General features: G+C 45.6%; 1 protein-coding gene across 3 annotated transcripts; it reads left to right on the top strand.

The window, feature by feature from the left end:
• Positions 1-1,385: 1,385 nt before the first annotated feature.
• Positions 1,386-14,555, top strand: tmem141 (transmembrane protein 141). 3 transcript variants are annotated; one of them, XM_085965969.1, is made up of 5 exons: positions 1,386-1,489; positions 1,814-1,880; positions 1,978-2,061; positions 10,893-11,000; positions 13,357-14,555. In XM_085965969.1, the coding sequence occupies exons 1-5, from the start codon at positions 1,436-1,438 to the stop codon at positions 13,431-13,433; spliced, it is 390 nt and encodes a 129-aa protein (XP_085822095.1). In that variant the 5' UTR covers positions 1,386-1,435; the 3' UTR covers positions 13,434-14,555. The 3 variants fall into 3 exon arrangements, with proteins under 3 accessions (XP_085822095.1, XP_085822094.1, XP_085822096.1); XM_085965968.1 differs by having other exon boundaries at positions 1,387-1,489; positions 13,351-14,555; XM_085965970.1 differs by having other exon boundaries at positions 1,423-1,611; positions 13,351-14,555.
• The last annotated feature ends 300 nt before the right edge of the window (positions 14,556-14,855 follow it).

Raw genomic sequence — 14,855 nt, 5'->3', positions numbered from 1 at the left:
GTGGAGTGCCACTCCAATGGTCGTTCAAAATAGTCCTCTCTGTTTTGTTCTATTTCTTCCAAACTTACTAAAATGCCAGCAGCTTCTTTTTCAGTTCTGATAAAGGGTTCACACTGGAAATGTTATAGTCTCTCTTTTCTCTTTACAGTTGCTGACTGAGCTTCTGTGTATGTCCAGCATTTTCTGTTCTTATTACAGACTCCTGTTTGGGACAGTACTGAAGATGACCTGGCAGTGGGGCAGGTGCAGAAACAGTTGGACATGGGGTAGGGCCAGAAATGCCGATGAGACTGAAATTGAGGATGGAACCAGAACCGTAGACATGGCTGGAATTGGAGAACTGGAATTGCTGAGCAAGTTGGGGGTGGAGGGTGGGATCCGAGGGAAGAATGGGATTGACGTCAATGATGGGATTGGAAGCAGGACTGTTGTTAAAGGCAAGAAAGTAAATATTGAAGACAATTCCAGCCATCGATGTCCGTGTTCGGAAGGTGAAGTAGAGCCTCTTCATTCCTTGTTTTTAAAACTGCCAGATTTTGGAATCTGTTTATTTTAGCCAGTTAACTTAAGCCATGGGATGCAAGGTGTGGGGGCGTGAACGGTGCTGGGTACTGAGAGCACGATGCTGGTGGGTGCCCGGTGGGTTACAGGTGGGTGCCCGGTGGGTACAGGTGGGTGCCCGGTGGTTACCAGGTGGGTGCCCGGTGGGTACAGGTGGGTGTCCGGTGGGTACAGGTGGGTGTCCGGTGGGTACAGGTGGGTACCGGTGGGTGCCCAGTGGGTACAGGTGGGTGCCCAGTGGGTACAGGTGGGTACAGGTTGGTGCCTGGTGGGTACAGGTGGGTGCCCAGTGGGTACAGGTGGGTGCCCGGTGGGTACAGGTGGGTGCCCAGTGGGTACAGGTTGGTGCCCGGTGGGTACAGGTGGGTGCCCGGTGGGTACAGGTGGGTGCCCGGTGGGTACAGGTGGGTGCCCGGTGGGTACCGGTGGGTGCCCGGTGGGTACAGGTGGGTGCCCGGTGGGTACAGGTTGGTGCCTGGTGGGTACAGGTGGGTGCCCAGTGGCTGTCCGGTGGGTACCAGGTGGGCTTGTACCGGCTGGGAGTTGTGTACATCCAGTGAGGGCCACCCTCACCAACAGTTACCCCGAGCAGTGGGTTCACTCCTTCTGTTCTGTGGAAAAGCTGAGGCATACACCACACCCCAGGCAGTCACAGGGCCGGGGCACCGTCTGAAACCCGGAGGAGCCATGTTGGTAAGAACGCTGAGGTAAATGAAAGCACTTGTGCTGAGAGAAACCAGTGAAAGGGCCACAAATAGAGAATGGCGCCGGCCCGGGGGGCGGGGCGGGCTGTTGGCAATGGGGGCGGGGCTTTCCCCGGGGGCGCGCTCCCGGTGCCCTATTTCCGGGTCCCGCGCGCTCCCGCTGAGGCGCGATGGTGAATCTGGGACTGAGGCGAGTGGAGGAGTCGGTGGCCGCGAAACACCCGGTAACCGCGGGCCTGAGCCCCATGGAGAGTGAGCGAGAGCCCCGGGCCCTGTACTAAGCCCCATGGAGAGTGAGCTACAGGATCACTCTTTGGGTTCTGCCTGAATGTTAACCTGTTCTGTTGTAAGAATGCTGCCTGACCTGTATATTTCCGACACCTTCTGTTTCTGTTGTAAATCTGTGGTTTGTTTTTGTGACCTGAGGCTGTTATGTTCTGCTCCCTGCCCCGCGCAGTGCAATGTCCAATCAAGGACCTGTCGCTGGCAGGGTGGAGTTGCTCAGATAGCCACAATGACCCATCATCTGTCCTTTCTTTGCCCTGCAGGGTCTCCAGGAGTATGCTGCTTGCCAGTCGCATGCATTTATGAAGGGCATTGGCACATTTGTATTAGGTAATTGTGCATTTTAGACAGTTGAAAGCTTGCATCTGGTCTTTGGGCTCCCATTTAATGGTGTTTGCAACTTTTCTTTAAAAAAAACCCTGTATAGGTACCAGTGCTGCTTTTGTTATGCAGAGGTTGCTGAATAAGAAGCTCCCTGTCCCAGCACAGTGGAACGTGTTGCTGTCAGTAGGTCAGTATATTAACAATTGTCACTATTCTACTCCGCGATGTTCAGCTGTATTGCACAAGTTTGCAACTTAATTAGTACCTCTTGCTCCATTGTGCAACAGTGCAAAGACTCAATCTTCCTCTCGTCACTCCTACATGAATATAATCAACAATCTATATCAATGACTTGGATGAGGGAACCGAGTGCAATGTATCCAAGTTTGCTGACAATACAAAGCTAGGTGGGAAAGTAAGTTGTGAGGAGAATGCAAAGAGGCTGCAAAGGGATATAGACAGGTGGACAAGTGGTAAGTGGGCAAGAACATGGCAGATGGAATATAATGTGGAGAAGTGTGAAGTTATCCACTTTGGTAGGAAAAATAGAAAAGCAGAATATTTTTTAAATGGTGAGAGACTGGAAAAGGTTGGTATTCCGAGGAACCTAGGTGTCCTTATACACAAATCGCAGAAAGTTAACATGGCAGGTGCAGCAAGCAATTAGGAAATCAAATGGTATGTTAGTCTTTATTACAAAGGGATTGGAGAATAAGAGTGAAGAAGTCTTACTACAATTATATAGGGCCTTGGTGAGACCGCACTTGCAGTATTGTGTACAGTTTTGGTCTCCTTACCTAAGGAAGGATATACTTGCCATAGAGGGAGTGCAACAAAGGTTGGCAATCCCCCCATCCCAGGAACCAATGAGGAGAGAGTGAGTAGACTAGGCCGATACACTCTGGAGTGTAGAAGAACGAGAGGTGATCTCATTGAAACATATAAAATTCTCACAGGGCTTGACAGGGCAGATGCTGGGAGGATGTTTCCCCTGGCTGGGAAGTCTAGAAACATAGACGATAGGAGCAGGAGTAGGCCATTCGGCCCCTCGTGCCTGCTCCGCCATTCAAAGATCATGGCTGATCATCCAAATTCAGTACCCGGTCCCTGCCTTCTCCCCATATCCCGCGATCCCTTTAGCCTTAAGAAATATATCTAACTCCTTCTTGAATATATTTAAAATATATCAAACTAGGGGGTCACAGTCTCAGAATAAGGGGACATAAGATATAGGAGCAGGAGTAGGCCATTTAGCCCTTCTACCTCATCTCCACTTTCCTGAACTATCCCCATATCCCTTGACTCCCTTAATATTCAAAAATCTATCGATCTCTGTCTTGAATATACTCAATGACTGAGCCTCCACAGCCCTCTGGGGTAGAGAATTCCAAAGATTCGCCACCCTCTGAGTGAAGAAATTTCTCCTCATCTCAGTCCTAAATGGCCGACCCCTTATTCTGAGACTGTGACCCCTGGTTCTAGACTCCCCAGCCAGGGGAAACATTCTCCCTGCATCTACCCTGTCAAGCCCTGTAAGAATTTTGTATGTTTCAATGAGATCACCTCTCATTCTTTTAAACTCTAGAGAATATAGGCCTAGTCTACTCAACCTCTCCTCATAGGACAATCCCCCATCCCAGGAACCAGTCTGGTGAACCTTTGTTGCAGTCCCTCTATGGCAAGTATATCCTTCCTTAGGTAAGGAGACCAAAACTGTCCACAATACTCCAGCTGTGGTCTCACCAGGGCCCTATATAATTGCAGTAAGACGTCTTTACTCTTATACTCAAATCCTCTTGTAATAAAGGCCAACATACCATTTGCTTTCCTAATTGCTTGCTGTACCTGCATGTTAACTTTCAGTGATAGAAACATAGAAGATAGGAGCAGGAGCAGGCCATTCGGCCCTTCGAGCCTGCTCCGCCATTCAAAGATCATGGCTGATCATCCAAATTCAGTACCCGGTCCCTGCCTTCTCCCCATATCCCTTGATCCCTTTAGCCTTAAGAAATATATCCAACTCTTTCTTGAATATACTTAATGAACTGGCCTCCACCGCCCTCTGTGGCAGAGAATTCCACAGGTTCACCACTCTGGGTGAAGAAATTCCTCCTCATTTCAGTCCTAAATGGCTTACCCCTTATCCTTAGACTATGACCCCTGGTTCTGGACTCCGGCCATCAGAAACATCCTTCCTGCATCTAGTCTGTCCAGGCCTGACAGAATTTTATAGGTTTCGATGAGATCCCCTCTCAATCTTCTAAACTCCAGTGAGTATAAGCCCAATCGACACAATCTCTCCTCGTACGTCATTCCTGCCATCCCAGGTATCAGCCTGGTGAATCTTGGCTGCACTCCTTCCATGGCAAGAACGTCCTTCCTCAGGTAAGGCGACCAAAACTGCACACAATACTCAAGGTGTGGTCTCACCAAGGCCCTGTACAACTGCAGCAAGACATCCTTGTTCTTGTACTCGAACCCTCTTGCTACGAAGGCCAACATACCATTTGCCTTCTTAACCGCCTGCTGCACCTGCATGCTTACCTTCAGCGACTGGTGTACAAGAACACCCAGGTCTCTCTGCACTTCCCCTTCTCCCAATCTATTACCATTCAAATAATAATCTGCCTTCCTGTTTTTGCCACCAAAGTGGATAACCTCACATTTATCCACATTATAGTGCATTTGCCATGTTTCTGCCCAATCACCCAACCTGTCCAAATCGTGCTGGAGTTTCACGACATCCTCCTCACAGCATACCCTCCCACCTAGCTTTGTGTCTTCTGCAAATTTGGAGATATTACATCCAATTCCCTCGTCCAGATCATTAATATATATTGTGAACAGCTGGGGTCCTAGGACCGATCCTTGCAGTACCCCACTAGTCACTGCCTGCCACTCGGAAAACGACCCGTTTATTCCAACTCTTTGCTTTCTGTCCGCCAACCAGTTCTCTATCCAAGTCAATACCTTGCCCCCAATCCCATGTGCCTTCATTTTGCACGCTAATCTCTTATGCGGGACCTTATCGAAAGCCTTCTGAAAGTCCAAATACACCACATCCACTGGTTCTCCCTTATCTATTTTACCAGTTACATCCTCAAAAAATTCCAGTAGATTAGTCAAGCATGATTTACCTTTTGTAAATCCATGTTGACTTTGTCCGATCCGGTCACTGTTTTCCAAGTGCTCTGCTATTACATCTTTTATAATGGACTCTAGCATTTTCCCCACTACCGATGTCAAGCTTACCGGTCTATAATTCCCCGCCTTTTCTCTACCACCTTTTTTGAATAGTGGGGTAACATTAGCTACCCGCCAATCCATGGGTACTGTTCCAGAGTCTATCGAGTTCTGGAAGATGACCAGCAATGCATCTACTATTTCTAGGGCCACTTCCTTAAGTACCCTGGGATGTAGATTATCAGGCCCTGGGGATTTATCGACCTTCAGTCCCATCAATTTTCCTAACACCATTTCCCTACAAATACTGATTTCTTTCAGTTCCACCCTTTCATCAGACCCTATGTTCCCCGGCATCTCTGGGAGGTTATTTGTGTCCACCTTTGTGAAGACAGAACCAAAATATGTATTTAGTTGGTCTGCCATTTCTTTGTTCCCCATTATAAATTCCCCCGATTCTGACTGCAAGGGACCTACGCTTGACTTCACCAATCTTTTTCTCTTCACATATCTATAAAAGCTTTTACAGTCAGTTTTTATGTTCTCTGCAAGCTTACTCTCATATTCTATTTTCCCTTTCTTAATTAATCCCTTTGTCCTCCTTTGTTGAATCCTAAACTGCTCCCAATCCTCAGGATTATTGCTTTTTCTGGCCAATTTATATGCCCTCTCCTTGGACCTTATGCTATCCCTAATTTCCCTTGTTAGCCACGGTTGGGTCACCTTTTTTGTTTTATTTTTATGCCAAACTGGGATGAACAAATTCTGTAGTTCATCCATGCGGTCTTTGAATGTTTGCCATTGCCTATCCACCGTCAACCCTTTGAGTGCCATTCCCCAATCAATCCTACCCAACTCGCTCCTCAGACCATCATAGTTTCCTTTATTTAAATTGAGGACCCTAGTCTCCGAGTCAACTACTTCATTCTCCATCTTAATGAAGAATTCGATCATATTATGATCGCTCCGACCCAAGGGGCCTCTTACAACAAGATTGCTAATTAATCCTTTCTCGTTACATAATACCCAGTCTAAGATGGCCTGATCTCTGGTTGGTTCCTCGACATATTGGTCCAGGAAACCATCCCGTAAACACTCCAGGAATTCCTCCTCCACAGTATTGTTACTCATTTGGTTGGCCCAATCTATATGTAGATTAAAGTCACCCATGATGACTGCTGTGCCCTTATTGCATGCTTCTTTAATTTCTCTTTTAATGCCATCCCCAACCTCCGCCTTACTGTTTGGAGGTCTATAAACCACTCCCACTAACATTTTTTTCCCCTTAGTATTTCTCAATTCTACCCATACAGATTCCACCTCATCAGAGCTAATATCCTTCATTACAATTGTGTTAATCCCTTCTTTAACCAGTAATGCTACCCCACCTCCCTTTCCTTTTTGCCTATCTTTCCTGAATATCGAATACCCCTGGATGTTGAGTTCCCAGTCCTGGCCTTCCTTGAGCCACGTTTCCGTAATCCCAACCAAATCGTATTCGTTTACCTCTATTTGCGCAGCCAATTCATCCACCTTATTACAAATGCTCCTCGCATTAAGACACAAAGCCTTCAGGCTTGTTTTTTAACGCTCTTCGACCTATTAGAATTATTATTTACTGTGGCCATGTTTGATTTAAACCGTTGATTTCTCTGACTGCCACTTTTGTTTTTCTCCTTCCTATCTTTTGCTTTTATCCTTGTTTCCCTTTCCTCTGTCTCCCTGCTCAGGTTCCCAACCCCCTGCCATTTTAGTTTAAACCCTCCCCCACGGCACTAGCAAACACTCCCCCTAGGACATTGGTTCCAGCCCTGCCCAGGTGCAAACCGTCCGGTTTGAACTGGTCCCACCTCCCCCAGAACCGGTTCCAATGTCCCAGGAACTTGAATCCCTCCCCCTGGCACCATTCCTCTAGCCACGTATTCATCTGAAGTATCCTTCTATTTCTACTCTGACTAGCATGTGGCACTGGTAGCAAACCTGAGATTACTACCTTTTTGAGGTCCTGTTTTTTAATTTATCTCCTAACTCCCTATATTCTGCTTTTAGGACCTCATCCTGTTTTTTACCTATATCGTTGGTGCCTATATGCACCACGACAACTGGCTGTTCACCCTCCCCTTCCAAGATGTACTGGAGTCGCTCAGAGACATCCTTGACCCTTGCACCAGGGAGGCAACACACCATCCTGGAGTCTCGTTTGTGGCTGCAGAAACGCCTATCTATTCCCCTTACAATTGATTCTTGTACAAGGACACCCAGGTCCCTCTGAACACCAACATTTCCCAATCTCTCACCATTTAAATACTCTGCTTTCTGTTTTTCCTACCAAAGTGGATAACTTCACATTTCTCCACATATTCCATTTGCCATGTTCTTGCCCATTCACTTAGCCTGTTTAAATCCCCTTGAAGCCTCTTTGCATCCTCCTCACAACTTACATTCCCACCCAGCTTTGTATCCTCAGCAAACATGGGTATATTACAATTGGTCCCCTCATCCAAATCATTGATGTAGAGTGTGAATAGCTGAGGCTCAAGCACTGATCCTTGCGGTACCCCACTAGTTACAGCAATTTATTCTTGCTCTCTGCCTGTTAACCAATCCTCAATCCATGCTAGTATATTACCCATAATCCCATGAGCCCTAATTTTGTTTAATAACCTCTCGTTTGGCACCTTATCGAATGCCTTCTGAAAATCCAAATACACCACATCTACTGGTTCCCCCTTATCTATTCTGCTAGTTACACCCTCAAAAAACTCTAACAGGTTTGTCAAACACGATTTCCCTTTCATAAATCCGTGTTGACTCGGCCCAATCCGATTATTATTTTCTAAGTGCCCTGTTACCACATCTTTAATAATAGATTCTAGCATTTTCCCTACTACTGATGTCAGGCTAACTGGTCTGCAGTTCCCTGTTTTCTCTCTCCCTCCTTTCTTAAATAGTGGGGTTACATTTGCTACCTTCCAATCCATGGGAACCGTTCTAGAATCTATGGAATTTTGGAAAATGACAACCAAATGACAACTATCTCTATAGCCAACTCTTTCAAAACCCTAGGATGTAGGCCATCAGGTCCAGGGGATTTATCGGCTTTCAGTCCCATTAATTTCTCCAGTACTACTTTTTTACTAATACTAATATCTTTCAGTTCCTCATTGTTGCTAGACCCTTGGTTCTCCACTATTTCTGGGAAGTTGTCTTCCGTGAAGACAGACACACGGTATTTGTTTAATTTCTCTGCCATTTCCATGTTCCCCATTATAATTTCTCCTGTCTCAGCCTGTAAGGGACCCACATTTACTTTCGGTAATCTTTTCCTTTTTACATATCTATAGAAGCTTTTACAGTCTGGTTTTTATGTCTCTCGCTAGTTTACTCTCATTCTATTTTCCCTTTATCAGTTTCTTGGTCCTCCTTTGCTGAATTCTAAAATCCTCCCAATCCTCAGGCTTGCTACTCTTTTTGCCAACATTATAAACCTCTTCCTTTGATCTAATGCTATCTTTAACTTCTTGTTAGCCACGGTAGGAACACTTTTCTTGTGGGGTTTTTGTACCTTCAAAGAACGTATATTTGTTGTAAATTAAGTATTAATTCTTTAAATGCTAGCCATTGCTCATCTACTGTCATACCTTTTAATATAGTTTCCCAATCTACCTTAGCCAGCTCATCCCTCATACCAACGTAGTTTGCTTTGTTTAGATTTAAGACCCCAGTTTTGGATTTAACTCAGTCACTAGGCCATTTAGGACTGAGATGAGGAGAAATTTCTTCACAAAGGATTGTAAATCTTTGGAGTTCCCTACTCCCAGAAAGCTGTGTTTGCTCAATCTTTCAGTATATTCAAGACCGAGATCGATAGATTTTTGGATACTCGGGGAATCGAGGGATATTGGGAATCGGGCAGGACAGTGGAGTTGAGGTCGAAGATCAGCCATGATCTTATTGAATGGCGGAGCAGACTCAAAGGGCCAAATGGCCAACTCCTGCTCCTATTTCTTATGTTCTTATGGAAGAGGTGTAATTTGTGACCTAACCCTACATAATCATGTCGAAAGAAACCTTAATGGGTTTCAAGAAGGAACTAGACAGGTTCTTGTCAACAAATGGGAGTTGGGGTTACCTTCAGTTCAGAACTGAGGGAGTGCTGCACTGTAGGAGGTGCCACACTGTAGGAGGTGCCATCTTTCAGATGAGAAGTTAAGCCGAGGCCCTGTCTGCCTTCTCAAGTGAATGTATATTATCCCATGGCACTAGTCAAAGAAGAGCAGGGGAGTTCTCCCCGGTGTCCCAGCCAACACTTCTCCCTCAACCAACATCACTCAAACTGATTATCTCATTGATATGTTGGATCTTGCTGTGTGAAAATTGGCTGCTGCATTTCCTACATTACAACCGTGACTACACTTCAGAAGTATTTCATTGGCTGTGAATCACTTTGGGACGTCATACGTTCGTGAAAGGCGCTATAGAAATGCAAGTTCTTTTTATTGGACATACACAAAAGGGACACTGTGGATAGGTGGTCTAGATGTACCAAAGGTCTTCTCCTGCCTGAAACTGTTGCTGTGTTACTAAAGCCAGATAGGGGCAAATAATCTGCCAACTTGTGCATTTGAAGATTGGCCACTTGGGTGGGTAACAGGCTATGAAACCATACCCCAGCAATGTTTAGTGCCTTCAAGACACAAGGGGGGTGGGGGGGGCATGGATTTGTTATCTGAACCTGACATTTTGCCTGGGATATTCTCTGCGATATAGTTCCTTTCCTTGGCCCTTCTCAAGGTGCTGTGGCTATTCATAGTTACCGGAGAGGTGATTTGCAGTGGTTTGTGACAACCTTCAGTCCCTTTAGTGTTAATCAAAGAAAGAATTTGAATTTTTATAGCAGGATTCACATCCTCAGGATGTCCCAAAGCACTTCACAGCCAATAAATCACATTTAAACTGTACTCACTTGTTATGCAGGAAAATGGCAGCCCTCCGTTATCCCTCAACCAACATCCTAAAAACAGATCATTTGGTCATTTATCTCACTGTTTGTGGCACCTTTCAAATTGCTTGCTGCAAGACCCCTGGAGAGAACTCCTGCTCTTCAGGGCTGCAGTTGGGGCTCCTTCCCTCATTGAGTGGCTGAGGTGAATAGCATAGTTGCATTTAACGGGAAGCTAGATAAGCATATGAGGAAAGGACTAGAAGAATATGCTGATGGGGCGGAGGAGGCTCGTGTGGAGCATAAAGGCCAACATGGACCAGTTGGGCCGAATGGCCTGATCCTGTGCTGTACATTTGATGAAAAGTGCCACATGGCTTTTACATTCACTTGTGAGGGCAGATGAGACCTCGTTTTAAAATCTCATCCGAAAGACGGGATCTCCCTCGGTACTGCGTTGGAGCTTCGATTATGTGGTGCAGTGTCTGGAATGTGGCTTGAGCCCAAACCATTTGACTTGGAAGTGAGAGTGCTAGCATTGGGTCATGGCTGACATTTAGGACGTGTACAGCAAGAGTGCAAAGCCATCAGCTGCTCATGAAAGTTGCATATCAACCATCCAGCCAATCCGAACCGAAGTCACCAAACCCAATAGTTTGCAGCAGTGGGACCCAGGGGATGATTGACCAATTAGCTGATGGGAAAGGTTTGGTCAGCAGGGATGGACTTTAACCTGGAGCTGGTTGAGCAACGTTTAAAGTGGTAGCTGCACCTTCGAGTCCCAGTTACCCCGCTGATTGGCTACGCCCAGTTCCTTCAGCACTAGGCTGAGCTTTGCTCACAATTGAGACATTATTTAGTACTTTAACAAACGGTTGTTCCCTCTGATACAGTGACGGGGTCGCTGGCGAGTTACGCAGTGACACGTGTGGAGACACAGAAGTGCTCAAACCTATGGATTTACCTTGAGACTGGAGCGATGCCACACAGCTCTGATAAAGGTGAGGAGGATACCAGGAAGGAAAGCATGTGAACAAAAAGGTGCTGTGTCTTTGAAACTGCAGGAGTGTGGGAAAGCTGTGCAAAATCCCTGTGGAGAGGGGGAGCGGAGAGATACTTTTGGTTCAGATTGGTCACAGAATTTTTAAAAATTGGTTTCAAACAAAGATGAACTTGAAAGAGACTGGGTGATGCAGTGAGTTAGTTAGACACTGGCTTTTCATCTCTATGACCTGTGTTTGAGACAGGAGGGAGAGAGAAACCAGGAAACTACATACCTGTCAGTTTAATGTCTGTTGTGGGGAAATTACTGGAATCTGTTATCGGGGACAGAATGACTGAGCACTTGGACAAGTATGAACTCATCAGAGAGTCGGCATTGATCTGTGAAGGGCAGATCCTGTCTGACTAATCTAGTGGAATTTTTTGAGGTCACAATATAAGTAGATAAGGGAGGGTCTATGGATGTTATCTATATGGACTTTCAGAAGACATTTGATAAGGATCCACACAAGAGATTATCAAAAATGAAAGTGCACTGAAATAGGAGGTAACAGTAGGATATGGGTTGAAAATTGGTTGGGAGGTAAGAGACAGAGTAGGGATAAAGGGATACCCTGATCGGAATGTGACAAGTGGCGTTTCCCAGGGATCTGTACCGGGGCTTCAACGCTTCACCATATATATCAAAGACTTGGATGAAGGAATAGATTGATGGATATCCAAGTTTGCAGATGACGCTAATTTAGGAGGAACAGTAAGTTGTGTCGACCGGAGCAGGAAGTTACTGAGGGACCGAGACAGATTGTGAGTAGGCAAGACCACGGCAGATGGAGTTCAACGTTGGGAAGTGAGGTCATCCAGTTTGGATCCAAGAAAGATGAATCAGAATATTTTCTAAGTGGCAAGAGACTAGAAACTTGGAGGAGCAAAGAGGTACACACATCACTAAAAGATGGTTCACATGTTCAAAAAATAATCAAAAAGGTTAACGAAAGTTGGCCATTATCTCAAGGTGGCTGGAGTACAACGGGGTGAAGTGATGTTCCAGCTGTTCAGAGCTCTGGTCAGACCCCATCTGGACACTGGGTTCAGTTCTGGGCCCCGGACCTCAGGAAGGATCTATTGGCCTTGGAGAGGGACCAGCTATAATCTAATTGAATGGCGGAACAGGCTCGAGGGGCTGAAGGACAGTGTAGAGGGAGCTTTACTCTGTATCTAACCTGTGCTGTACCTGCCCTGGGAGTGTTTGATGGGACAGTGTAGAGGGAGCTTTACTCTGTATCTAACCCGTGCTGTACCTGCCCTGGGAGTGTTTGATGGGATAGTGTAGAGGGAGGTTTACTCTGTATCTAACCCTGTGCTGTACCTGCCCCGGGAGTGTTTGATGGGACAGTGTAGAGGGAGCTTTACTCTGCTCTAACCCATGCTGTACCTGCCCTGGGAGTGTTTGATGGGACAGTGTAGAGGGAGCTTTACTCTGTATCTAACCCGTGCTGTACTTGCCCTGGGAGTGTTTGATGGGACAGTGGGTTCTGGAAAAGTATTCCATTCCCAGCAATAACATCCTTCAACATGAGTAGCAGAAAAAGCAGTTCAGCGAAAAGAAAAACAACTGGCCGGTGAGGTGAAAAATAACTGCGGGCAGGGCTCGGCGTTGTTGCTTGTCAGAAAGTTTATTGGGATATCTTTTTTGGCCTAAAGGTCCAATTAGGTGTAATTCAGTTCTTCTGGCAATTTCACAATGCTTGTGGAAATTGAGTAAGCAGATTGTGAACTTGTTTAATGGACTAATCCAGGCTGCTTTGAATTTCTTCAGCTCACAAGATGCATTCTCTCAAAGGGGGCGGGCGGGTGCTGAGTGCAACGCAGCATTGCAACCAAATGCAGCACCAGATCATAACCCCTTCCTGCCTCAGACACTTCCAGGTTCACAGTCTGCAGCAAGGGCACTGTCGAGCTGGTTCACCATTGCAAGTTCATTCCTGTGCAGCAACTCCTGTTCTGTAAAACGCCATTAATAACCATCCAAGGGCCCACGGACAGGGTATCATTTTATTTTTGTTCATATTTAAGGTAATTGGCAAAAGAACCAGAGGGGAGATGAGAATTTTTATTACATAGCCTGTTATGATCTGGAATACACAGCCTGCAAGGGCGGTAGAAGCAGATTAAATGATAACTTTCAAAAAGGAATTGGATAAATACTTGACAAGAGAAAAATTGCAGGGCTCTGGGGAAAGAGCGGGAGAGTGGGACTAACTGGAGAGCTCTTTCGAAGAGCCGGCACAGGCACGATGGGCTGAATGGCCTCCTGTGCTGTACGATTCTATAATTCTATTCTATTTTCAGTTACAGAGGATCCGAAGACTGACTCTGCGGAGAACACTGACACTGAGGGAAAGAAAAATCAATATGGGGATGTCGTGGATTAAACACTACATGCTGTGTTGGCTCGCGCTGTGTTGCAGTGTATTCAAAACCATGTGCAGGAGCAGAAACTGTTACCTGCGCTGCACCAGCTCAAACACTGAACGGCTTTTAGTTCATTTTAGTTCCTGTCTTTACTCCTAGTTCACCCTTCCTGAAGGTGTTGCCTCATGTTTTGGCTGTAAAGCATTTTGGGATGGCCTGAGGACTTGAAAGGCCCTTGAGAAATGCAAGCTGTTTCTGTCAGTTTTCAGCAGGTGGTACTGGATAGTGATCAGGAGTGGTGAAACCTGGCTGATTATTCCCTTCCCCGGCCCAGAGATATTGAGACCAACTTATTGGCCATGCCTGCACTATCTTGATCACCTAACTCCGCAAAGAGTGAGGAACCACCCTGGAACATTTTGGTTTAATGTTTATAATTTAATTCTCTAATGAGAGAATAAAGTGGTATATTGTACTGTGCCATGAGGCCATGTACGTTTAACTAATCTGTAATAACTGTACAGTATAGCAGCTAAGTTACTGTACTAGTAATCCAGAGAGCATGAGTTCTGATCCCACCATGGGAGTTTGAGAATTTGAATTCTGTTAAGAGAACAAGCCTGGAAATGATAAGCTGGTCTCAGTAAAAGTGACCATGAAGCTGTCTGATTCACTGAGTCCTTCAGGGAAGGAAACCTGCCATCCTTACCCAGTCTGGCTGAGTCCCACATATTGCTCCAGTCCCACACTAATGTGGTTGACTCTTATTGCCCTTTGACTTGCTCGGTCACTTCAATCAGTTGTATCGAGGTCAACTAAGGATGGGCAATAAATGCTGACCCTGCCATTGATGCTCACCTCTTGAGAATTAATTTTTAAAAGTCTCTTACTCAGTTATACTATCTAGACTGTGTTAAACATGTCCAAAAGAAGTCAAATGAATGTATAAAATACTGAGTCCTGACAGTCGTTCAGTCTCAATCTTACAGGTCTTTCTTTAAGCTGCAATAGTGCTGTTCACAATGATTCAGTGGAGATATGCTACATTATAATGATAGCAGCATTGTACAATGAAACCTGCAATACATAAGAATCGGTGTAAGACAATATACAATCACAGGAGTAAAGCACAATATATACAATGACTGGTCGATTTTACCTTGCAACAAAATATATAATGATGGAAGTGTTGTATTGCATAATACTCGATTCAATGACTGGGGTGTTATACTGTGTGACATGATGTAATGGCCACTGGATCAGGAGTACAGGAAACTTTGTGCTATCCGGCACCGACGGGACCGAGCTGTTGCTGTCCCATCAAAACTGCCGGACAAACCAGCGTTAATGTTGAAACATACGGAGATTTTGAGCTCCGTATCTGGCAACAAACCCTGTGATAAAAATGATAACTTCCGGGAAGTTATGTCATCACTTCCTGT

This window comes from Somniosus microcephalus, chromosome 23 (genome assembly GCF_052327205.1).
Source record: "Somniosus microcephalus isolate GS21.2 chromosome 23, FLI_Smic_1.0, whole genome shotgun sequence".
NCBI lineage: Eukaryota > Metazoa > Chordata > Chondrichthyes > Squaliformes > Somniosidae > Somniosus > Somniosus microcephalus.
This window is presented reverse-complemented; position numbering and strand designations above follow the sequence as displayed.

Bases quoted from the DNA above. Each gene is read 5' to 3' on its own strand.
- tmem141 (XM_085965968.1), top strand. From the start codon at position 1,436: ATGGTGAATCTGGGACTGAGGCGAGTGGAGGAGTCGGTGGCCGCGAAA. The intron at 1,490-1,813 runs GTAACCGCGGGC...TTTGCCCTGCAG, and splicing joins CGGTGGCCGCGAAACACCCG to GGTCTCCAGGAGTATGCTGC. The intron at 11,001-13,350 runs GTGAGGAGGATA...TTCTATTTTCAG, and splicing joins GCCACACAGCTCTGATAAAG to TTACAGAGGATCCGAAGACT.